Source organism: Dreissena polymorpha, chromosome 1 (genome assembly GCF_020536995.1).
Source record: "Dreissena polymorpha isolate Duluth1 chromosome 1, UMN_Dpol_1.0, whole genome shotgun sequence".
In the NCBI taxonomy this organism is placed as follows: Eukaryota; Metazoa; Mollusca; class Bivalvia; order Myida; family Dreissenidae; genus Dreissena; species Dreissena polymorpha.
This window is the reverse complement of record NC_068355.1, coordinates 92,656,536-92,684,121: the sequence shown is the minus strand read 5'-3', so window position 1 is coordinate 92,684,121 and position 27,586 is coordinate 92,656,536. Positions and strand designations below refer to the sequence as shown.

Sequence of the window (27,586 nt, the reverse complement as noted above, 5' to 3'; positions counted from 1 at the left end):
ATGCTTAACCTAATCTTTATTTCAAAATAATTCCTGTCAGCAACTGCTTTACTCTGATGCAAGGTAATTTTCAAGGTTACTTCACGCATGTAATATTAAGCAATAATGCAAACCCACAAAATTTATTAAATAATACGCACAAGTTTAACAAGAGTGGGATAGTGAAAGTAAAAGCGACATGCGTAATTTAAGCAAAGTGAATTACCCAAGGAACTTTTGAAATGAACACCAATCAATAACCATGCCTACAAATAAGATTTAAACAACAAAGATGGTGAAGATCATCATGGAACTATCAAAATGGTGACGTACTAAGCAAAACCTATATGCCTTCCGTGTCCCTAAATAAAGTTAGCACTTAAATGCATATAAAAGCAAACACCCTTTGGTTTTGAACCCCTATGGTAGTGCTCATGCTGCTGCCAGACATTATCGCCAATGGCGATTATTAAATCCAACTGGCTATTATTTCTTAAAATTGTCTAGAAAAAATTGCGATTAATTTATCCCCCTACATCAAAAACAAATTTGCCTCTACAAGCTTTCCGGCGTATGCGAGACCCTGTGTTTTGTCATACACGTGTCAATAACTTTTGCGACATCGTGGCCTAGAGCGTTTTTCTCAATCATTGTCCGACAGAAGTGATATATTTCGGGGGAAAACGTCTTTAATCTCCCAGTGCTTTACCAATTATGGGTAACTGTTAGATTTTCGTTACTTTTTCGCCAATTATTATTTAAGCGTCATTATTGAAAATCGCGGCGAATATTGTCGGCTGGTTTAGTTTTTCACGCAGTTTTTTTCTGCAATTAGATTACGTTGAACATTGCTTGATGAAATAATTATTTAATCGCCATCAACTAATTATCCCCGTAATTACCTCTATTTGTCGTGTGCTTCAAAATTTCTTGATGTGATAATAATTTCATTTTTTTTTATTATCTTATTTACATTGCTCAAATGATACTGTAATTGCTTTAAAGTCATCGGGCGCTTATTGTCGTCTGCTGTAATGTTTCTTTATAATAAAGAAGCCGATTCTGTTATTTTTCTATAATTTATGTGTTTTTGTTGCTCAAAATACTAATTAACGTTAAAAAACATTCGACACTTCTCAAAGGTAAGTAGTCTAAAAACTTGAGTTTTGCAATGTTGCATTTATTCACGTTTTCGCTACTTTCTGAAAACCGTAACATTCTACGCATGTTGCAAATGTCCGCCATCTCACAATTTTAAATTATGTATCAATGAGTAGAATAAAGCACTGCAATATCGCATTTTAAAACAATCTTTCATGCTATATTGATTGCGTATTTGCAAGGTTACGGGTTTTCATTTTCTGCAGTCAAATGATATGCATATTTTTTTTTCATGTGAAAAAGAGGTATCTCGACATGTTTTCGGACAGTCGTTTTCGGATACGGTACGGTTTGCTGATTTTAATTTACTTTCGGCGTTCTTTATAACATTTTTATAGAATGACGACACATGCGGTGTTACGGATGGTCTGGTTAACAAATTTTGCACCTAGAAAGACTTCAAAAATTGAACACTTTGAAATGGCAGTTTTCTTATTTTATTAATAGTACTTTAATAAAAGTATTTATCTTTTTGTTTGAAAGTATATATGTATGTAACTGTAGCTGATGTCTGGTTTGTTAAGTCACACCCACAACCTTGATTGTATTCTTTATTGTAAAGCCATGATAATATTTTATAAGAAAATGACACTGATATTATGCTTGATTTTAAGTATATATTATAACTTAAATCAAATAGATATACATTTGATAAAACATAAATAAAATGAGATTCATTGTTTTTTAGCTCATCTATTTTTTGAAAAAAAATTATGAACTATTGTCATCACCTTGGCGTCGGCGTCTGCGTCGGCGTCCGGTTAAGTTTTGCGTTTAGGTCCACTTTTCTCAGAAAGTATCAATGCTATTGCATTCAAACTTGGTACACTTACTGACTATCATGAGGGGACTGGGCAGGCAAAGTTAGATAACTCTGGCGTGCATTTTGACAGAATTATGTGCCCTTTTTATACTTTGAAAATTGAAAATTTTGGTTAAGTTTTGTGTTTAGGTCCATTTTATTCCTTAAGTATCAAAGCTATTGCTTTCATACTTGCAACACTTACTAACTATCATAAGGGGACTGTGCAGGCAAAGTAATGTAACTCTGACTGGCATTTTGACAGAATTATGTGCCCTTTTTATACTTAGAAAATTGAAAATTTGGTTAAGTTTTGTGTTAAGGTCCACTTTATTCCTACAGTATCAAAGCTATTGCTTTCATACTTGCAACACTTATTAACTATCATAAGGGGACTGTGCAGGCAAAGTAATGTAACTCTGACTGGCATTTGGACGGAATTATGGGCCCTTTATTCTTAGAAAATTGAAAATTTGGTTAAGTTTTGTGTTTTGGTCCACTTAACCCCTAAAGTATCATAGATATTGCTTACATACTTGGAACACTCGCAAACTTTCATAAGGGTACAGTAAAAGGACAAGTTGCATAACTCTGGTTGTCATTTTTACGGAATTATGGCCCTTTTTTGACTTACATGTAGTACATGTAACTTTGAATATATGGTTAAATTTTGTGTTTCGATCCACTTTACTTCTTAAGTATCAAGGCTATTGCTTTCAAACTTCAAATACTTTCATGCTATCATGAGGTTACTGTACCTGGCAAGTTGAATTTTACCTTGACCTTTGAATGACCTTGACTCTCAAGGTCAAATTATTAAATTTTGCTAAAACTGCCATAACTTCTTTATTTATGATTAGATTTGATTGATACTTTGACAAAACTACTCTTACCTGACATACCACAATAGACTCCACCCAAACCATCCCCAGTGCCCTCCCCCGTGCCCTCCCCCCCACCCCCGAATGCCCCCCCCCCCCCCAAATCACCCCACCTAAATTTTTTTTTTTGTTGTTTTTTTTTTTTAAATATCATCTCACAAATGACCACCACACCCTCACACTATACCCCCCCCCCACCCCACCCCCCAATTTTTTTTTTTTGAAACGGTTAAAAAACACAAATATTTATTTTTATTATTTTATGTTTGAAATTACGTCCAACCATCGCACCCAAGAATCTCCCCCCCCCCCCACCCGACCCCCCCCCCCTAATTTTTTTTTTTTTTTTTTTTTTAAATCATCTCACAAATTACCACCACACCCTCACACTATATCCCACCCACCCCACCCCACCCCCCAATTATTTTTTTTGAAACGGTTAAAATACACAAATATTTATTTTTATTATTTTATGTTTGAAATACCGTCCAACCATCGCACCCAAGAATCCCCCCCCACATCCCACCCCCCCCCCCCACATCCCACCACCCCCACCCGATTTTTTCTTTTTTTTTTGCATTTTTTTTCGCATTTTTGGAAGATAATGTAATAAATGTCCACACCCCCACACTATACACCCCTCTTCACTCCACCCCTCCCTCCTTTGTGATTGAAAATAAGAGTCCCTTCACCTTTAAAAAGAAAATAGATGAGCGGTCTGCACCCGCAAGGCGGTGCTCTTGTTTCTTTTTGCCTTCAGTACCATTTTGCGGAAAAGTCCGCATCTATTTTGGCTGTTACTTTTTTAAAGAGAAAAATGATGGCTTTTATTTTCTGAAGGCCAGTGTGAGCACTGCCTATGGTTTTGAACCCCTAATTTGGGATGACACCAAATTGCAGTGCTACATGTAACAACAACACTGTCTTTTGACATAACATCAAACAACTGCAGTACCTTAAACGCTTTGATTAAAATGTTTCAATATGATTTATGTGTAAAATACACCTTGCTTTTCTCTTGCAAACAATCACAACAAGGATATTAAAGCAGAAAATGTATCTAACTGCTCCATACTTTAATTTACAAAATGTATACTGGAATGAACTGTGACACAACTGACAAAATCAATGAAAACTCCTGGAAGGTCAAACATGCTGAAACTTAAAACCAAATATGTGTTACATATAATTTCATATAAACCAATAATTTATAGTAAAATTGGCCACAGTTTCAATGTGGAAATATTAAGCAAATACAACAGTTTCACAATAACCCTATATTTGAACATGAACCCTATATTTAAACATACATGTACACTGAACTTTGATAAGAACAAGGAATATTTATTAAAATGTCTGATATGTTTGTTACTGCAAGCTTGTGGTAAGTAAAATGTTATGTGTGTAATATAAGTACAACATCAATAAATCATAAAGGTACATGTACCTTAAAGGCCCTATAAAGGTGACAAATCCAATTATTATGCATATAAACTTGCCTAATTTTTACCGGATTTCAGTTACTTTTGCATAAAAAATGCTAATAACACAGCTGAGGTGCAATGTTGTCAAGAAGTATTGAAGATATACCCGTTCCATAATTGGACGAAATGTTTACAACTTTGCAACTAATGTGATGTGTAGCCCCAAAGCGGTGACGTATGCTTAAAATAGCCAAAAGAACATTCACTTTTAATTCTATTTAAAACAACTTTTTACCAGCAAAAAGTAACTAATTAGATCACTACAAGCGCTTTGACCATTATTAGAAGAGAAATACTTTGTGAGTGATACCGGAAAACATTGAAAATCAACGATATATTTTTGATGACCTGAGTCACTTTCACTTTCCCGAGTAAACAGCGATGTAAATAAAGTGATTGTTTGTAAACACGATTGACTTGGAGGACACTGTATTTTGAGCTCAAAACAAGCTGTATTGCTCATATTTTTATGATAATGTCCAAAAGCATATACATATGTTTTTTTTGATAACCTTTAAATATAAAATACGGAAAAAATATTTAAAAATCGGTAAATAATTACGGACCTTCACCTTTATACAGCCTTTAAGTCAGAGCTACATATAAGGTGCGTATTTGCGTAAATACCCAATTTAAAATTGCGTATTACGCATAGAAAAATAAAACTCTGCCTACCGAAACCCAATTGAAATTTCCGATTACGCATGTTGCATTTTTTCTCTGCGTAATGAGTAAATCTGTCCCAGAAATACCTGGATTCTTTTCGCTTTGTCAAAGCGCTTTCAGTATAACCTTCAGAACAATAATATGTACGGAAGAAAGCGTCTATGTAACTATGTGTTATGGTTTCGAAACCACGAGGCCGTAAAAAGGGAAATATCCTATCCCAGGCACAAAAAACACTATTTAAGTTATTTAAACGCGAGCAACACAAAATCAGAAGTGGAAAATGTAGTGAAACTAATTTTTGACGATATTGTGTCGGAGGCAAGCGCTGACAGTGCTTAAATTGTAAGAAAACTGGTGGAAAAAATCGTCAAACTTTTTTTTTAATCAAGACTGTATATTATGGATACATCTACATAATTACACAAGATCTCTGAAACTAATCAATTTAGAGTGGAACTTCAACCAGCTCAATCAGGTAAGCATTTGAGAATTTAAAGGGGCCTTTTCACAGATTTTTGCATTTTTTAACTTATTCATTAAATGCTTTATATCGATAAATGTCAACATTGGATCGTAAAAGCTCCAGTAAAAAATCAAGAATAAAATTAAAAAAAGGAAAAGAACATTGCCCGGACCAGGTTTCAAACCAGTGACCCCTGGAGTCCTGCCAGAGTCCTGAAGTAAAAATGCTTTAGCCTACTGAGCTATTCCGCCGAGTTTATATACTTGAAGTACTTTATACCTTATATAAGCAATCTTCATAGTTTCACAAATTTTAACGACAAAAACAGAACTCTCCAAATTACCGTATTTTACCATGTATAGCGCGCTCCCATGTATAACGCGCATGCGATTTTTGAAGCCAAAATGGAGAAAAAAAAGAATTCAAGACCAAAAACTTGCAAATTGGGCTGAAAATGGCCGCCATTCTTATATTGCGCAATCATTTAATCTGAGTTATTCAGGCGATTAATTTTTTGTTTTAAAGTAGGGAGCGTTTATACGATCAGGAGCATGGGTTGCATAACACTATATTTTCGACAATTTTTAAGATTATACTCTCGAGAACACCGTATATGTCCTTATTGCCGCGCACTGCGCGTGTTTTTTCAAGACCCCTGCGCGTTAAATTCGAACCACTATTACCTTTTCCTCACATTTGAACAGTGAACATTTTCATTACCTGCCGCTCACAACATCGTATGACATAGTCTTCTGCAGACCCGCAACATCGCAATGTCCAATTTTACGCAAATCGTCCGTGGATCCCATTTTATTTTTCATCGACTTAAATATTTCCCCATTAAGAGATGCTCCCCATTAAATCCAGTTTGACCCGGTATTTCGCGCCTTCGCTGCCTCTAGTTGATCAGTATTTATAGTGAGACAAACAATACACCCGAACGCTCAATTCCATACAGTTGGCGTTATCGGCGTAAAGCCATTAGACAAATATCATTTGTTTGTTTCTGTTGACAGAAATTAAAACGAGTCTATATCTCTATTGTTGGTTTGTAACCTACGTAGTATACTCGCACAGTAGCATATTAATGCAGAGATCGGAAAATCATTGATAAATGTTTTGGTCGTTTCAATGCTTAGGGCCGAGAAATTTCGGCAAATCGGAACTCAACTTACGTATAACACTTGCTCAATTAACCGTTAAACTCCACCTCCGTTCTCTGCAAAAGGTTCGAAGGCGGAGTTTTGCACGTGCTATTATTTAATTGGACGATTGCCATTGAGGAACAAACACACGATTGGTTCGGCATGTTGATTGCTAGACAAAAGAAGCCAATTTTGTCGGCGAGAAACTTGTCGCTTTATTGCTTCAGACAGGAAGCGGCTTTCCTTTGATGACGTCAAACTGTCAATTCACATAGAGTGCGAACTCTCAGAATTGCTAACATTAAACTTTGGATTAAATTATCAAAATAAAGCAAAAGCGAAGTTGAGAAATATGATTGAAATAATTAGCGTCAGTTCAAATAAGACGTTTTGCGTTGTACATTAACAAGTTTTCATGACAACAAAAACTTTAACAAACAATACCGCGACGACGCGGGGATCGATATACCTCGATTTTTTTAAATGAACAATCAATGAAGAAGTGTGAAAACACCAACAAAGACATTTTTTCATCTTTTAATTTTTGTCAAAACTGTTAGTACCCCGTTCATTCCTACCCTTTCCCGCTTTTTGTTGTTTCGACAACGGCCCCTTCAGTCTATAACATTATAGGGTGTAGTTTTCTGCAATAAAAATGGCGGCAATTGTGAAGATTTACGATTACGAAATGGATTTTTTGCAATTTAGCAACCAGGAAAGCGCTGTGTCAATGTATTACGCGCACTGAATTTTTATTTTGAAATTTGAAGGTAAAAAACTGCGCGCTATGCATGGTAAAATACGGTATTCAATCGTTTCGCGTTGCAACGCTTTATAATTTTTAGGTTTTAAAATCGTCAAAAGTTGCATATAATGGCTATATTAGACCATGGTAAATGTTCAGTATTACTGTTTCCTCACAAATATCATAACTAAAACGAAAATTTGCGAATCTGAAACAACTTTTTTCAATTTTGTCAATTTACCAAAGCGTGAAAAGATCCCTTTAAGACAATGAAAATACCCAATTTTAAAACAAATATACCCAATGGTCAATTAAAGTAGTGGGTACCGACTTTGTGTGTACTCAATTGAAAATGAAACAGTGTTTTTTTTCACTTATAGGGGAATGGTGGCAGGGCCCGTCCAAAGGGAAAAAATGGGTCGTTTTTTAGGAAAAGGGGAAAATTAAAAATTCACTTGTTTATATGTTATGATACTTATTATATTAATACACATGTTTGTATGAATATAAAATTCACAGCTTCTCATGTCTTTGTCCTTTTTCTTTAAATTAAACTATATATCAATGATTTTTTCAACATTTAAAGTTCAGACAGTTCAGCCTTCATGCACAGTCTCAGTTTTCTTAGCCATTTGAGTCTAATTGCAAATCTTTTAAATCGATAAAATTTGAGCATTTTTTATCAATAAAATGGACCAAATTGGAATGATTTTGTCAACAAATATTGACACAATATAGATACATCAGACCTTTTCCTGGCCATTTTGGAAGAAAAATGCAATTAATGTGAAAAGTCCACTGATTTGGGAAAAACTATTTAATATAACTCTTTATAATAATTCAAAATAATATAAATTATAGTTATATACTTTGTTAGTTGTTTATGAAATAAATTTGAGATACAGTCCACTCTCTTTATCTCGACATCGGATATCTTGATATTCTCGATATGTCGAAGTAAGCTCAATGTCCCAACTTTTTTCCTTCTTTATCTTTATAAATAAACATCGCATATCTCGATTTTCGTTATGTCAAATAATTCGATATCTCGATATAAAATTTTGTCCCGAGTCCCGATTTTACATGTATTTACTGTGGTTTATGTCGAAGTGCGAATAACTGTTCCAGTGTCGGCAAAAGGTTTTTTCTTTGATACTTTACCGTCCCGCTTCGCCCGGCTGCTCCCGATACTGTGCGGTAGGAAATTGATCCGTTAATTGCATCAATGATCATACGTGTGTAATGTCGTTAGCCATTAACACTTGAGTACGGCCTGTCACTTTAACTGTCACATTAACATCAATTAACTGCAATTAAAACACAGCCTGCCAAAAGGCCGAAAGATTTATTGTTTTATACAAACAACATTCCAAAATGCATGGAGTTATATTTTTGCCTATATAAACCGTCGCAAATTTGTCTTGATTGGACGTCAATTGCATCATAACTTTAAATAGCTACATTAACGGATGTTTACTCGACAGTTTAGAAAAATTATAACCGCATGTGTTCATGCAATTCTGTAATACTTAAAACGTCATTTTAATCATTTAAATAGCAAAATTAATCGTGCCTCGTAAAAACGCGTATATATCAGGTAAAGATTATTATGCCACACGGTGACGGCTTTAGTTAGACCACTTTGCATGTATTTTGATGTTTAAAACGGTAAATTTTCGTCTTATTTATTCTTTGAAAACGCCTAATCGGATATATCGAACTCTCGTTATCTCCATATTTTTTCTTGTTCCTGCCGACTTCGAGATAATGAGAGTGGACTGTATATTTATCATGATTATGAGACAGTTCTTTCTAAAAAAAAAAAATAAAAAAAAAAAAATATTTTCTTTCCTTCTGGAGGGGATTTTATTTTTACAAAATGGGGGAAAAATATATACTCTTTTTGGAGGGGAATGGGGCCGAATATCGGCCCCGAAATTGCCATAAAATAAACACTGCTGAAAATACCCAATTGAACTCAACAGTAGTGGGTATTTACCCTATTACTCAGAATAGTTATCTGGAGCTCTGTTAAGTGCAAGTTTAAACTGGGTCAGGTAGAATGTGTTCATATAAACATATACATATGTATGTTAAGTAATTAAGTCAACGTTACTTTTTTTTAAAAATAAGCTTGAAAAGATATGATGAATAATTTGGAAATTGTACAGTACAGATTTGGTTGTTTATGATAATTGTTCATGACTTTTTGTGCATCTTAACTCTGATTTATTAATTTGTTTGCTTTCAAAACAGGTACATGAATCATTTATTTTGCTTTATAATGTCATAAATCATGCACATGCTGGATTTGTTTTACATAAGCAACATCATACAAAAATGGGTCTTATGCTATATGCAGACAGTGCTAAGCTCCTGACACGTCTGTGCCATGAATGCCCAGGCTAGTCTGAAGTGAACTATAATGTTCACTGATGAGACCTCAAAACTTTGTGAGACTTTATAGTGGACAGAGTAACGCCTCACTAGATTGCGCTAAAAGAGAAGGCCGGTTAAGAGCTATGCTTGGTCTTCGAAAAATTCTTAGAAGACAATCTTCAAAAACAAGTTCCTTAGTGAAAAATGTAAGAATTAGGAAATTCAATGTAAAATTTCTTATCTATTTCGTCTACCAACATCCCAACTCCGGGCATTTTTATCCCTCGATAAACACACACCCTACTGCAACAGGTGTTCTAATTTGCAGTTCAATAGTCATTTGGCTAAAGCTAAATAGACTTAAAACAACCTTGCTTGTGTTTTCGCTTATACCTTTCCTGACATGTACAATATGCAATGGTACATGTAGAATGCATTTGCAACTAGGCTGTCATTACGAAGAAAAAATAATACATAAAAAAGTAGCTGCTGGTACAATATTACAGTTCATGTCAGCAGGTAATCATAACTGCACAAAATTAAGAAGATTTTAAAATTCATTCATGAGTTAATCATATAAGTTCATATAAAAGTATTACAGCTATCAAGTTCTAAATCATCAACAGATTATGAAATAAAATCCCAGTATGCGGAAGTTTTTCTTTGTTTATACAAGTTCAGTGCAATATTAATTCTGTGAATGTTTAATTAAACCTGTATTACCGTAATTACTCTATGTTTTCGGACACTTAAAAATAATTATTTTTATTCGTGTCCGAAAACATAGATTCAAAAAATATTCTCAAAATACAGGTGTCCGAAAACTTAAGAGTCGAAAATTGAAGTGTCCGAAAATAGAGTCCATTGTATCAACGACTACCGGTGATAGCACGCGCTTGTAAAATACCATAAAGAATAAATTACAGGTATGTTTGCATTGCATTTTAATTAATTTTAAATGCTTAATTTATTTGACAGAAAGTTACTACAAGGTTGTACTTTGGCCAACGAGTTCGAAGAAGAGCATGTAATGTAGCGATACTCGCTAGTATGAACCTGTAATTAACGCAATAAAAAAGCTAACTATGAATTCTTTGTTTGTTCGTTTCCAATAGTTGTTGTCTTACACCTTCCATTGTTCGTAAAACTTGCAATAGGGTGCATCACACTTTGAAGCGTTTATTATTTGTCACAGCTATTTTACTGAGAATCAGTAATTCCATTGCTGTAGATAATTGAACTTGTTAATTGGCACTACCCCTGATAATTGTCATAACGCTTATGCTATCGGGCCAAACCAATGTTTAATACCCGTTTACAGGGTTATTTACCCAATAATGCAAATGTAATGGTCTGTTGCCCTCAGGCATGCACCTGCCACGTTTTATGATGGTAATCCGGTTGTAAAACCCCATGATCGAAGTGTCATTAGATATCGAAAATAGGACCGACATTTGGTAAAATATTGCTGTAAAATATACTGTCCGAAAACTTAGAGATATTAATTATGGACGAAAACTTGTGTGTCCAAAAATTAAGAGTCACAAAAAATAATTATTTTTGCTAAAAAAGGGGTGTCCAAAAACTTTGAGTGTCCGAAAACATAGAGTAATTATGGTAATCCCCATTGATCTAAGATGCATGTTTGTGAAAAGTAGCTCTGCATGTATTGCTGATAAAATCTAGACGTGTCAAGATAAAGCATTGAATCAAATATGATCAATATCAGTGCTTGTGTATTGTATGAGTCTAGAAATATCAGGAATATTATTGTTATTGGGTGTTAGAGATATATTGATTTCAAACTTTATTTATCTGATGTTTGAAATAGAAACAATCGGAACACCATAAATATAACATACATTTTAATTTCCTCATCAATCAACTGTTAATAAAGACATGATTTAAAACACAGTTGAGGAGTTTGTTGTGTGAAGTTTAACCAATAAATAATAAACAGCTAAATGTTTTCCTTAAGCAAATAGTTGGAAAATTATAAATGTTAACAGAACTCATTTCCTTTCAATGATCTTTACACTTCTATTGCTACAGTACCATACTCATTCACAAATCACTTTATCAGACAATAATGAAGTACAACAGAAGGAAGCTATAAGAAAACCAGATCAACAGAGATCAGTAGGAATCCCTCTGTCTACAAGAACCAGCAGTTGGGTTTCTATTCCTGGTGAGAATTGGTAATTAGACAGAGGCAGCTGTTAATTAGCCACTATCTCCACACACTTGCAATGACTATCTTGAAACATTTGTGAAGAAAGAGTGTATTTTGTAATAACAGCATGTGATGTGAATACTGAAGTGAATTAATTCCTTATACATGTAGTCATGTTAAAAATAAGCTTTTGTGAGTAGGTAATATTTACTTTATTATGTTGCACACTAATAAAAAAGTATATTTAATAAAACATATTTCAGATAACCTCCAGTGATTTAAGGGCTATATTTGGAGCCTTTATTCAGCTTCATATCCCTGCTCAAAAGGTATATTTGTCCCCTGAAATGAGCCTCAACATTTTTCTCTAAATGTATGCAGCGTTTTTTTTTCTATCCAAAATCAGGTCCAGTAATTGCCAATTGAAAAAAGGACATATTTTTCCCAAATGGGTCCTAGAAATTCCCAATGGGCAATGGAAGATTTCAAAACCAAATTTGGTATGTTTAGATCTTAATATTGTATTATAAGTTAAACCTTAGTTAATATACATGTAATACATAAAACACTAGTATTCTCAATTTTGAAGCATTTTTTAGAAAAACAACAACAATAATTTCCCAATTCTAGTCAAAGCATCGCAAATTTTCCCAATCTAAACAGACCTGGCCCAATTCCCAAAATAGTGAAAAAAACACTGGTAGGCTTATTTTTTGTAAGTATGACTAAATGTGGTTAAAAATGACTACATGTAAATTTGAGGCATTTTTTGTAAATATTATAATACCAACAATTTGTGTCAAAAAGTGAATCGTTTTTTACAGTAATCTTATTAACTCCTGTAATCAATTTGATAAATTGTTTTAAACAAAGCAGAATAAAACTTTATACAAATTTTCAATAGTAAATCTGGTCATTCAGTCCGTTAATTCCGCCTTAGAGCTACTCTTTTCAATTAATTTCTCAGCGAGTGGCCAATTTTGATTTTCCCAGCATTCAGTCAAATTCTTCTTGGTAAGGTAAAGCGCATCAGCAAATCAGCGCTTAGGCAGCTGAATACAAGCCGACCCCCACGCGAAGCCGTATACAATAACTGTACATTTCACAGATCACTACTGTCCTTTCTCAACAAATGTAGCGCTGTAGATAAAGCGTCAATAACTTGTTTTTAGCTAGAGAAAGTGTCCACATTTAAAAAACATGCTCTACAATTTTTTTACCAAAAGTAAAGATATTAGCGACCTCTGCACTACAAAATTTTATTCAGCAATCAAATATTTAAGTCCATGCTTTCCCCGTGGAAAAATGACGTGATGTTGTACATGAAGTCTAATTTTCGCATGATTTTCATCTGTACACAAAAATACACGAGAAATGTTTGTTTCTATAAATTTCGTAACTTTCCGTGAATATCAATAATAAAACATGGAAATGATTTCGGGTAACACATTTAATTATACGCATTTGAAAGAAGTGAAACGCCAGCTGCTCGACAAATTGAATTGTGGGATGGGGAATTCCTATTGAACATGCGCGAATCAGGTGACGCGATTTGAGAGCATCGAGCAGTGTTCATATTTAGTAATCGCGACAAATCAACAACTGAATTAAAAAAGTTGCATGTACTGCCTTACTTACAACTAATTGAATGTGCTGTTACTATATTAACTTATTAAATGTGATGTTATTATTAATAAAACTGTTATTACAGTACAGCCAAAGCGGAACAAACGTATTTCGCGATCTGCGGCGGCAAGGCGAAACGAGTCGATGCCGTGTCAGTCGTTGAAGCCGCATCAGTATGCAGCGTTCAGGTCACATTTCGCCGCGAAACTTCGCATCTGTCCGCCGAGGCATGCCGCGGTCCGCGACATGATGCTGAGTCGATGCCATCATGCAATATTTTTTTTTTAAATTATTAGTTACATGTAGTTAACAAATTTTGAAAGAACAATTATAATAATAATTAAAATCATAATAAATTTATTGTGCGCGGATTGTATTAGCATATACATGTAAGCATGGGTAATGTGTCTGGCCAATTATTAAGTTTGTTTCCCGCCCGTAGCGTATGTATTTCACACATAAACAAGGTCACGTAATTATGTTTTCGCACATACAAGTGGTCAAGGCTCCAGCATATGGTGGATTTATAAATTAATTGCATGTTGATTCCGCTATTATATTTTAGCTGAGAAAATTAGCAGTTTGAAGCCACATCAATAATCAAGACGGTGACGACATATTTGTAGTTTTGTTAATTATCAGCTTATTATAACTATTGTTTGAATATGCGTATATAAACATGTTTTATTTTGTTCATATTATACAGTTAATATCGCTACTAATTACCCGATAATCCCGTATATTCCAGTTTTAAAGCAAATGCTGGTAAATATTTACGATACACAAACATTCTCGATATTTCCTTAAGTATGAAATAACGTCTAATCGGGGCGTTTTTTTTCTCCATTGAACACGCGATTTACGCCTGACGTGATGTTCATGTATTTATACAACACAAAATACACCCAAACTTTCCAAACGACGTTCTACATGTCTGCATAATTTTCGCGCGCTTTTTATGAAACAAAGGATATTTTAGCACTGTTTATTTGACGCTAGAATTTGCCAAAGGACGCGGAGGTGTGTTTCGGATTACAAATTTAATAATGATAATCGAACGAAACATAAACAGTTGCGCGTAATTAATTCTACGCTACACATACATGTATGTACATGTAGGTGGATATCTTTTCACTCGATCCGCTGCGTACGTATGCGGCGGATTTACTCCGCGAAAGTACGCGTGGTTAATACAGACTCGGCGTCGTTGCGCGGATCGATGCCGAGTGCCACGGCGATACGCCGTGTGAACACACGATTCGGCCGCCGCGGACTAATAATCTGGCCGTGGCGTAGCCGCGGATTATGTTTGTGCCGCTTTGGCTGTACTGTAAATCAATTTATTAAAATACTGTGAAATTCTCAGTTGTGTTTGTATTATAACACTATAATCTTCATTGCCCCAATGCAGCCGCAGTGTGGCAACAACTTTTAAAGCCCAGAGGGATCTCTGAGGTAGCACCTAATCCATATAAACGGACTACCAGAGCCTTTGATAATTTTTGCTATGGCAGCTCTGGTAGTCCATATGCACCCCTTCATAAACATGGGTGCAGTTCAGCGCACTGATTCCGTGCGCTTCACTAAACAGACGCCGTTCCAGACAAATTGAGGAAAATAATTAATAACTTCATAAACATGTTAAATTTACCTGAATGGCAACCTACGGATGTTATCCTTTGCATGCACCCTATAAAAACACGCCGATGTTTCAACACACTTTACTCGCTGACATTTTTATGTTTAAATTTGAAACAGTGTATTCTGTATCGAATACCACATTGTCATCGACTTTAATAGGCTCCATCACATTACCCGACGTGCAAAATATTGGTGTACTGCGACCTAACCAATACAGGGTTTTCCCCAGGCCATTTAACCAATTTGAATTTCGAGTCCCCGGGGCGCTTGAAAATTTCCGATCAGTGTATTTTTCAGTAAAAGAAAGTGGAGATTGTCCAAAAAAAAAAGGTTTCTCTATCAGTGTATCGATATTCCCTGTTTTAAAAGAGCACTCGCTACCTACTTTCACAAGTAATCGCCATAAACACTACATGGGGTAATGGATAATCCACGGATAAGAGAATAGCATGACGCGCGTATCGATTATTCTAGCCACATTACACAGTCATTTAAATGCTGACAAGGATGTATATGGTAACTTTCCAGTCGTCAAACTATGAAGTTCATCGTCCAATCGGTTACGCGAACGCTTATGAGGGCGGGGTTAACTATCGACCATTAATTTTGATTGACGTCGGGCATGAAGTAAGAGTTTATCGCAGCTTGATTAGCAAGAAGTTGTACCATTTACGTAATATAAAACCGGTAATTAGTACAGTACAGTACATAAAAGATGGTTTCGGGCATCATCATCACACCTTTTTACTGTAAACAAGTGTTACCTATGACTAATAATTAATACGAGAAATTAATTGCAAGTGGTAAACAATTAATTATTATAGCGAGTAAGTTGTGCAAACGACTCCCGGTTACAATTATGTGATAACAATTTAATTCCAATACATATATATTTCATCATGTCCATTTATAGAACTGATTCACCTCGTTTTTCTGACATTTATTCGACACGTAATGCGCTTTAACAAATTTTCGTTGAATGAATTACGCACACTTGTAAATGTTTCGTCCTATAATCGATATTTAGAAGACTGATGATGGCAACCGGCCGTGATCCTCGTGGACAACGTGAATTTCATGCATAATTCTGTCAAAACATTTATTCGACTCGTAAAGTGTTTAAACAAATATCGTTGAATTTATAACGCAACGGTTAATATTTGTTGAAATCTCAAATGGGAATAATTAAAATTTGTAATCCGAAACCCATTCCCGTAAGTCGATGTTAACGCGTTTTTAATCAGAAACACACTTCTGAATGTAAATGTTACCGCAACTTTAAATATTTTTGCTTCAAATTAGCAGTGCAAATTTATTTTGTGTCGAATCTTTTTCTCAATTTAAAAGAGCGTGAAAATTATGCAGCATGTACAACGTTGCGTCATTTGCATACAAAAGTGTGCGTGTATTGAGCGTTTTAACAAGCACACAACAGGTCAGGGGATTGATGCATATTCAGAGGCAATATTTCAGCAAATCTATAAATAGTCACTTAAAAATGGCAAGGTTTGTGTTAAAGAAATAATTGAGAGCTTTTATCGTAAATATTTACCAGAAAGTGATTGATAAAAACGGAATAAACGGGATTATCGGGTAATAAATAGAAACTTGAAAAGTAGTAAGTATACAGTAATAGAGTCGGGTTGAAATATATGTATTGGGGAATTGTTCGAGTCGGGATTTTACTATCTGTGGGGGAAAGTTTTAAAACAATTAAACAATATAAAAAAATTATTTTTTTTAATGACTAGGGGATTTTTTTTAAGAGTCATAGCGCACCAAATGACGTCTTTTGACGCTGTTTTTCTTTGAGTTATAATGCACCACAGAACGTGAATTGACACATTAAATAAAAAAAAAAAAATCAAGGTCGGGAGGGGACATCCCTCCCGAACCACCCCTAGCAGTCCCGGGGCGCCTGACAAAAATCCTGTGGAAAGCACTGCAATATTGGAGCAATTTTCCAATATGGCGGATACAGCGTACAAAGGAAAAGCTAAGTCAATAAAAAGCAATTATTTATTGCTTTAATGGTACCATTTGGATGAGTTTGTGGTTTAGACAGGTAAACTTTAATAAGTTCTTGCAGTTTCAGTGTTCCTTAACCCTTACATTGTTGATACCATTTTGCACCCATGGACAAGAGAGAGCACATTGCAACTCTCAGCAACCATTGGGTTATAAAACGTAGCTGGGGACGCATCTGTACTGTCAGTCTTCGAAATTAGCTTTGAAAAGTTACATGCCAGTCGGGCCTGTTACTTAAGAATTTTTACATGCCCAACATATTTTTTACATGCCCACACTTTTTTAACCAAACTTATAACAAATCACAACATTTTAACACTTACATGCTACACATAGTAAAGCAGAACATTTGTTTCAATAGTAGTGAATACAATTACAGCTAATCAATCACTAGAATTAAGACGGTCGATCGTTACACCAGTGCTCTTGAAAAAAGCGCTTCTGGTGTCATCGTACCATTTCTTGGCTTCCTTTTTCTCTAAATCATTGTCAATTTTCTATTTTGGAAGTGCTTTATCGGGCTTAGCCCCATCAACATACCTAAGATACCGCCTCTATGTCGACAATGACATTTGTTTACATTGACAAAAACGGAAGCGTATTACTTGATTGAAATGATCGATTCAAAAAGCATCTTCTCGATTAATGTCTAGAGAAACTGTCGATAAGAACCGAATGTGACCGAACTGCATCGGTCAAAAACAATAACGATGACGTGTGCAAGCAGGTGCGTGTTGTTAAACCAATCGAATTTCATTGTTTTACAACTAACGGCAAGGTGTTTGTTCGCAAAATTGAAAAATAGAACTGCAAATATCAAGAACTGCTTACAATTTTTTTTATAAACTGTCAATTGGCTTCAATAATTTACATGCCCGGCGGGCCACAAACGTGAATTTTTGTATGTGCCCGGCAGTAATTTTACTCGCCACGGGCGATCGGGCATGTGCTAATTTCGAAGACTGTACTGTCCTTCTGACTTTTAACTATCAAACTCTTCTCACTTTACTATTTTCCCATTCTTACGTTATCTCCTTACCACCCGTCGCATAATTGTCAAGTTTGACGGCAGCGACGTACGATGTAGATAAAGCTGAGAGTTGAATTATTGCAACTAAGGTAGCACCTATACTATATTACAATAAAGTCAGTTGGAAGGCTTACTGAAATTAACCTTTATAAGAGGCGAGGTAATTGGAATAAAATGTGTTGACTCTTGAAATAAACGCTGAAAAGGTACGAACATGTGTGGTGCGAATTTGACATCTGTCAATTTGCCCGAATCAAGTTGCAGCAGCTTGTTTTGATTTGTGACATTCAGAATTAAGATTTTGCACAGAGGAAATACTTACTTTCTTTTTCATGATCATATCCCACAATTACAAAATAATCCACCAGCCGAGACATCACAAATAATCCCAATTATATCCAGAGTAATTCCGATTTTGCTAAGTGGTAGCCATTTTCAACACTCGATTACTCATGGTGGTGTGAAAGAATCGAATATTGTAAAAGTCACAAAATGATTACATTTTTTACGTAGCGTATTTTTACTGTACTTTTCCGCAAATTTCCTTACTGTGGAACATGAAAGACAGCAAACTAAGAATATGTTTTACATGTCATTTAAGACAAGGTTCATCACTCATCGAGTTATTCGTTAATAACAAGTTGATGGTCCATTAAGATTTGCAAAACCTTTGTACAGGGAGACAAATAATCATTTGAAATTTGTACAGAGTGCACACGAATAACCCCCCGTTTTAAACATGGCATCAGAAATATACAAAAACTTTTTGAAACGTTTTAAAAGTGAATATAATAAATGTAAATGCTTGTGATCGGATTCGGCGATTAAACTCTGGGTGCTGGATTTTGGTGTTACATTTTAAACAATAAGGTATTGAATTGATTGAAGCAAATCAATTCTAAACTCATAGATCGTATTATTCTTATTAAACTGCATGAGTATTTACACAATACTCATTACACGGTATATGTTTTCTAAAATTGTGTTTGAAGACTTGTAGTGTCCGTGGGAGAGTAAAATTAACGATGCCACGTCTTGTAATCGAATTAAGATCGTGAAATAGAATTGACCAGTCGCCAAATTATCGATCGCTCCGCCCACATAGTCATGTGGTCTAGTGATTAGAAAACTCCGACAAGCAGATCGCAATTATAGCGCATTCCCAGCAAACATGCCCATATCGGCCCGATATCGGCTAAATGATGGAATATCGGCAGAGATTTGCCGATGTTGGGCCGACATCGGACCGACATTTATGTTAAACAAAAAATATTTTGTTAAGAGATGAGAACTTTTTGCAATTTTCCATTTTAGTGAATCCATCTTGTTTAATAACGTTTAATTAGGTCGCATATTATTCAATTTATATTTATAGGACAATGTCGGCCCGATGTCGGCCCGTTGTTATAAAAAATACTTATAACTCCACAGTTCAAAGTATGATATCGGCCCAACATAGGCCCGATATCATAATTAACACTCAAGAGAAAAGGTAACTTTGATTATTTTCTTTTTAATTTCTTTTTGCGTTAAATTTAATTGTCTATGTCTTATTTAAAAACCGTGAAAGATAGGTCGCATATTATACAATTTATATTTATAGGACAATGTCGGCCCGATGTCGGCCCGTTGTTATAACAATACTTATAAATCAACAGTTCAAAGTATGATATCGGCCCAACATAGGCCCGATATCATAATTAACACTCAAGAGAAAAGGTAACTTTGATTATTTTCTTTTTAATTTCTTGTTATTAAATTTTATTATTATGTCTCTTTTAAAACCGTGTAAGATACTTGATATAAAATCAATATTATCATGTCCAGGAAGAGTAACCGTTGTTAAAAGGAAATACACAGGTTGCTTCCCTTGGCTCTTGTGCAGTGAATCTGCCCAGGCTTATGGAGTAAACAAAATAAAGTATGTCAACTAAATTTATATCACATAATGTTATAAAATACCTTTCATTTAATAAATATATTTGTCATATTACTTTTTATGTAAATATGCGTTTGAAATATTTGACTTTAAAATATATTCAGTCCTGTATGATCATACAAATAGGCGCGCGACAAAGCTGCATTGACTCAATTTCGAAATTATCAAGGTAGAACTATTCTGTCCTGGACTTTTTTATTTATTTTTGTTCGGAAACAATTTTATTTCTTTATTCACAAGATCAGACCATTTTTAGAGTGCTTTTTTTCTGAAATTGCTATCTGTCATCAAATGTCACATGTTTTCGCGACTGTTCAATGTTTGTTTAATTTCGTGAATGAATAGCTAGTCAGCTATAAGTTGTTTCATAAAATTCTTTCTAATAAATTTTGGTGAAACTGAGAACACTCCGTGTATTATATTAGCAATGTCAAAATCAAGGGATAAAACATACTGGCTCTCGTACAGACAGGTAAAAAAAAATGTTTCACTTAAATCATGTTTACAATGCTGAGGAATCATGTTCCAGTACACCCAATGCAACAGGCCATTTGGCAGCTATTTCTTAGGTAATTACTTATTGTTCTTTTAGTATACAACATAAATTAATGAACTGAGAGCTGTGTACAGATGCTTTGTGTTTCTTTTCAGGTGAGCCATTTGTCTGTATTGGGTGGCCGAAACCGCGCTGATGTGTGCCGGCGCATTCTGAAGCATTGCATGTCAAATGAGGTGGCCAACCAGTACAGCTGGCATGGGAGGAAGAAAAAGGCAGTATTTGGAAAACTTCCATTGGCTGATGCTGTGCAGAGTAAGTTGTCATAGTATGTGTAAAAAGATAAGGTCACAGTTAGAACTAATTCATAGTGCCAGTTACGCGGTCTTAGTAGTTTTCAGACTATACCTAAGGGGTCAATATAAAAAACCGGGTCTGTATACAACCACGCGTTCTAGGCACCTTTAATTACTATGAGGGGGGTGTAGGGGAGGTAATGCAATCAAATGTCGCAATAAGGTCTTATATCGAAAACCACAATCACGTCTGAAATTGAAATTTCATGTACCTAGCAATTAATGTCGCTATATATTTCCTTGTATGAGACGTAAAATAAATGACGTATTTATATATAATACTATATAAGGTACCCCTATACACCTTAATTCGTGTTAATATCGGGTAAAAAAGGGTATGGAGATACATGTATTTAAAGTGGGAACCCCATGACCTATTTCTTAATCAGAGACCCCGTAACTGGCCATATGTGTGAATATATATATACATACAGAATTACATCCGGCTGTTTTCCTTTTTCAAAAGTAGTCTTCATATTGTAATTTAAAAAGGGTTAAGAAATAATATTGGTTTATAAACTGCCCAGTATCGTTAATTCTTGCAACACTGTTTGAACATATAATGGATATAGAATAATATGAGCCTACATGTCATTACCATTTTCAGAAGCTGTCATGCCGTCCTTGAAATGCACAGCTGCAGAAGTTGAACATGAGTGCAGGGAATGGTTTAGAACAGCCTCTGACCGTGACGGTGGAAGAAAAAAGAGGACAGCCAAAATAAGTGATGAACCGTCCCAATGAATTTTAACTCGTGTGTGTTTTAACTTTTAATTTAGTCTCCTGCTGCAATTTGTTATGATGTAAAGGTCTCTTTGAACTTGAAATTAATGATTTTACACAACTTTTCTTTTAATATGTATACTGATGGAAGCAGTGTATATTTTTTTTGTTTTTTTTTTGCCTTTATTACCTAAATAGCTGTAACTCTGTGTGTTACTTAGGTAAACGTAACTTTTCAATATATTCTTGTTCTAATTGTTTTCATTTGTCATTTTTGAAGAAAACAAGTTTCATGTAGTTTGTATTAATATTGAAGACAATTTTCTTGTAATATTTTTTATTCAAAACTTTCTAGAAATGCCCATAATTTATGTCTAAGTTCAGGGGACATACAAGGTGTTTATTTCTGAAAATACTCAATTATAAAAATCAATTCCCTCAATTCATTTTGAATTTGATAAGTGACAGAACTCAATTATTTTTATTTTCAAGTGATCATTTCCTGGTGAAAACAACAAATAATTTTAATATATGTTTAAGGTATTTATTACCATATGTAAATAAGTCCCAGTAAACTACTCAATTATATATCATTCAGCAATATATTGCTCTGTCCTACTGCAATGTATTCATTAACAAATACTGGCTGCTTTATACTGCATATCATTATTAGTTCTCTTTGAAGGAATGGTCTGACTTAATGGCTTTTTTTTCAGTATTTTGGGGATGTGATCCCATTCCATGAAATTGGGAAATGTTGTGTCAATATATATATTTACCTGCAGTTCAGAAAAAGTACAACTGATTAACTACAAGTCTTATTCCACATTTCACAGCTAGTATTTACCATTTAAGACTATTCAACAATGAGGAATTGCTTGACTTGATTTAGGGGGAAAAAATGTGTTCTGCCATTGACAACATGGCCCATTACCTTAAAGTGAGACTTCTAGTCACTTGTACATTTACATTTTGTGCCATTACTGTTTTGTTTTGTTTTGCTGGATAGCAATTTCCTGAATTTACTTGTTACAATTTTTGTGTATCGTATGACTGCTATGTTGTATTTTGCTGACTAGTCTTGTTACTATTTTTTGTGTATCATATGACTACATTGTTGTATTTTGCTGACTAGTCTTACTTGTTACTATTTATTGTGTATCGTATGACTACTATGTTGTATTTTGCTGACTAGTCTTATTTGTTACTGTTTTGTGTATCGTATGACTACTATGTTGTACTTTGCTGACTAGTCTTACTTGTTACTATTTTTTGTGTAAGGTATGACTACTTTGTTGTATTTTGCTGACTAGTCTTATTTGTTCTTATTTTGTGTGTATCTTATGACTACTATGTTGTATTTTGCTAACTAGTCTTAATTGTTACTATTTTATGGGTATCATACGCTATCCATTTTAAAGAAAGGGTTATTTTATTAATTGCCAGGGTATATAGACCAGTTTTGATAATATGGGTGATATGAACCATTTATACATGCATGTTTGGTAATTTTCCATGTATACAATATGCGTGTTGGATACGTTGGTTTTCTTCATAATTCTCTTATTTTATTTTCATTTGCTGAATATTCTATTACCAAAATACAAAACTCAAGTCATTTGGTCATTTAACATTTTGTTTCAATGTGTTACTTTTTCAGTTTCTGTACCTGTAGAATTATAGAGTCTGTTTAAATAATTTCTTTTACATTTGTTGTTAGTCAATGTATATATTAATTAATTTTACCCCATTAGAATAAAAATGTTGGAATTAGTAATAAATCAGTTTAATATTTTCAGTTTCAAGACAGTAGTATAATTAGCAAATACTGTATTCCAGTTTGGTTGAAAAGAATGTAAAAATAAAATGTTGTCTGAAGAAAATGTTCTTTCATTTATTTAAGAAACTGTTTTAGGCCCTTAACACTACCAACAACAATTAAAAACAATTGAGGCTAGACAGGGACTGAGGAATGGTTAAAAGTATGTCGGCACCATGCTGGCTCAAGAAGGTATCGCCGATATACATACCAATGTCGGGCCAACATCGAGCCGTGTTGCACTCCCGATCTCGGGCCGATATACATACCAATGTCGGGCCAACATCGAGCCGTGTTGCACTCCCGATCTCGGGCCGATGTAATTACCGATGTCGGGCCGATATACATACCGATGTCGGGCCAACATTGCGCCGTGTTGCACTCCCGTTGTCGGGCCGATGTAATTACCGATGTCGGGCCGATATTGAAATAAATATCGGGCCGACATCGGACCGATTTAAAATGTTTGCTGGGATTACGTGAGTGAAATACTATACTTGTAACGATGTATCATGCTATTTTTAAAGAGCACTAAACTAAACTGCTTTGTACAACTTTCATACAATCATAAATGCTTTAGAGAGAAATGGCGTAATCAAAATGAATGAGTTAACTATCAGAAACGTTTCTTATACATATTATAGGAAGTTGATGAAAAATCAGTGGTAAAAATGAGCATTTATTTCATATTGATTTTGAAGTTGTATTAAAACCGTCTGGCAGTGAATCCGGTTGCTATTCATATATAATTTTGAAAATATTTTTATTAAATGCAAATGACACATCCATATCATGATGGGTTTTTTGTTTATTAAAAATGTTTAGATCTTTGTTTATTGTGTTATTTTTTAAAAGACACAGATTTTTTAATTTAGATATAAATGAAATTTTGATTGTAACCATAATATAATACAGGCCTAATTTCGTGGTTTCATTAACAGATCTAATATGCATTTTTTTTTTCATTTATGTTTAATGGGATCCTGCTACATTTCACTATCGAAAAAATGAAATTTTGGTATTACGGTGCTGTTCACGAACATTCAAATTGAATACATTTAGCATATTATGCATTTGTTTATTTATAGCAAGGTGGCCCTTATATGTTAATTGCAATTTTCACATTTCTCTCCGTATCAATATATGTTGTATTAAAAATGTTGTTGTTGTTGTTGTTGTATTATAAGCCTTACATTTTACACTTGAAGTCGCTTTAAGCTAGCTTAGCCTCGTTGAAATCACCTTTTTGTTGTTTTAACTTTAGTTTAAACAATATTTAAGTTAACAATTTATAAATATTTCCATTGTTTATGATCCATAGAAAATAAATATATAATTGGAAATCATTTAAGTAATTAAATATTTCTTTTCTTGTGTACAGTACCTAACAATGCCTTAATGTTCATTCATTCTGAGATCCAGGCAACATACTGTCATTTATTAATCATCGACTATTACGCTGAGATTAACAGTGCCCCAGATAAGCTGCGTATCTGCGTCTTTCACCCTATTAAAATGTCTAAAAACGCACAGAAAGTCAATAACATGCGTATTGAAAACGCAACCATTTTGATTTGTACGCAAATTCGTCAAATTCGATGCGTACGACACAACAGCTTCAATCGAAAATGCTTTGCTCATTTTCGGTACTTTCTCTTTGAAATTATTATCGTCACGCGTCTTTATTAAGCCAGCGCCTGGATGACGGAGCATGAAAACAGTCAAGCTTTATTCAAACTCTCTGCGTTCTAGATTTCATAGTTAAATAAAGCGTCTGATCAAATTATTTTCCTCGACATACATGCGTTTTCAATCTGACTATCCGTCGCTCATTGTGCATGTATTTATAAAGCGCCTGTACTTTCAGTTTCTATAACGATGCGAAATAAAAATATCTAAGAGAGGTCGAAAGACGTCCGCTATTGTTGCGCAAAAATATCAGTCGATCGCAAACTGTTTCGAACCAAGAAAGCAAAAGCCATGTAACATCAGTTTATTAAAGTTAATTATGATAGTTTAAAGTTTTATTGAATCAATACAAGTGAGCATCTTCAACAGAAGTAAAACATCAATGATATAAAGGTATGCATTTTTATTAATCATTACACCCTATTTCAAGACGGAAATCACCCTATTTTTCAAAATCAATGGGTGAAAACCCTATTTCTCAAATAATTATCTGGGGCACTGGATTAATAAGCACGTTTGGCAATTATTATGTTGCCCAAATTGCTTAATAATATTGTGCATCAAACGGTATAACACGTTTTATAGAACACACAACTGGTGTGGTTACACTATTTATTGTGTTTGTTTTCTCATTACTCGTTCATATGTTCAAGAAATAAAGATAAAATAATAACCTTTTATAAAGTATGTATAGCACCTACAATTTTGAATAATGATCGAACAGTAATGATCATGAATTTGATATAAAATCTGTGTAAACCCTTAAAAATTACGTCCATTCCATATGTACGATACGCTTTGTTTGTCGGACAAAATGGCGGCCAGATAAGCGTTGCTGAGGGGTGTGCGAAAACTCGCGATCTGATTGGCTGATCGACAAAATGTGGGCGGAGTTGGCGACTGGTCAATTAAGGCAGCAAAATACAAGGGCGTCAGACGAGAAAAAACATGCAATACCAATATACGAATATATGTGTGTTATCTAGACAGCGTCTATAGCATTTGTCAAAGTGTTTCTGTTGCTTTAAATTCAAGTAAATATCACCGCGATAAAAGTTGCATAGATCTAGGTGTCCGGGTGACGCAGTTTTTATTTGTGAACGTTAGCTCACAAATAATGCAGACGCAATTTTGCAAATCAGTATGCCTTAGCTACGGTAGGAACCGTAACCCGTGACTGCCTGTGTGGATAACTCCATTAAATTTAAGCAGACGACGAATTTGCCTGTTCTAACTGGTACACTACATAGTCAGGGGGGCACGCGTATACGGGAGCTTACCGCGTTTAAGTGAGAAAGTTGTTGCAAAACTTCAAAGATGGCGTCGTTTGTTGGATTTTTTTGAAGGAAGGGAGGATATTTTCACCCGGTAAGCCCCTTTGTATTTATAATTTTTTTTTAATGAATACGCCGTTTCGGCTCTCCGGTGTGTGTGCTTCCCTCGGTTTTTTGTTTCAAGATCGTAGACGTCGGGATAAAAAAGTTATTGAAGGAAAACCGTCCACAAATCTGTTGTCTACTTACGGGACGTTCGAGAAATTGGATGTACAAAAATCATTTTCTCTTATAATACACAGTATTGACACACGTGAACAGTAAACTATAAATAAAATCATGATTATTTCATTTTACCGACGCCGTTTTATCACTGATAATTAATTTATTGGCAAACATTATTGGTTTAACCCCCTTATTTTTGAACTGACTTCCTTTTAAGCACATTTTGGGACCTGACTTCCAAATGACAAACAGCTCTTTCATATGTAAAAGAGCTTGACATGATATACATACCCATCTTAAATAAAGTGTATATGTGTACTTCAATATTATAGTTTTATAGCATGTTACGTGGTGCAATATAAGTGTTTTCTTAATCACGTTACTTACTGTAGAATAATAATAATGCTGTTCGAAAAACCTGCCGACCAATTGAATCAATTCACCTATTTTCAAGAAGATGGGTTGTGTGGTGGCTGATGTACGAGATAATAGAACGTTTATCTTTCAGTAATATTATAATTAATTTCATGTATTTTATGACGTGTCGACCTTATTCTGCTATGAACTTTTTTTAACCATCTTTTACTGTCTTTTCAGATGATGCAGGTTAAAGGGCGAAAATAAGTGCATCTTTCGTTGCAGTATATGTAATGAGGAATTTTACATCAGGGGAGGATTGAGATATCACGCCCCATTCATGGACCACATGAGATTAAATGTAGAATATGAAAGAAAGAATCATTCAACAGAGCCGGACTAAAACAGCAAATAAAAAACACGAACATAACAAAACATGTACAGCTGATGTTTGTAGTGTTTTTGATATATTTATAAAGTCTACATAGACACGTCTGACATA

The 27,586-nt window shown here is 34.6% G+C and overlaps 2 protein-coding genes and 1 long non-coding RNA gene across 5 annotated transcripts in view; 2 read left to right on the top strand and 1 right to left on the bottom strand.

Annotated features, from left to right (window-relative positions):
• The window catches only part of LOC127840836 (myotubularin-related protein 13-like), a 142,262-nt gene extending 123,418 nt beyond the window's left edge, over nt 1-18,844 (bottom strand). For all 3 annotated transcript variants that reach the window (XM_052369266.1, XM_052369283.1, XM_052369275.1), the window contains exon 1: nt 18,529-18,844. In XM_052369266.1, the coding sequence (XP_052225226.1) occupies nt 18,529-18,583 (55 nt within the window). In that variant the 5' untranslated portion in view covers nt 18,584-18,844. The remainder of the gene's footprint in view (nt 1-18,528) is intronic.
• LOC127840886 (mucin-5AC-like) overlaps nt 1-27,586 on the top strand; it is a 451,267-nt gene that overhangs the window by 255,661 nt on the left and 168,020 nt on the right. The gene's annotated exons all lie outside the window — the stretch shown is intronic.
• LOC127841028 (uncharacterized) lies at nt 20,230-22,249 on the top strand. The gene is made up of 3 exons (XR_008030679.1): nt 20,230-20,314; nt 20,797-20,956; nt 21,605-22,249. It is a non-coding gene; the product is annotated as an uncharacterized LOC127841028 (long non-coding RNA).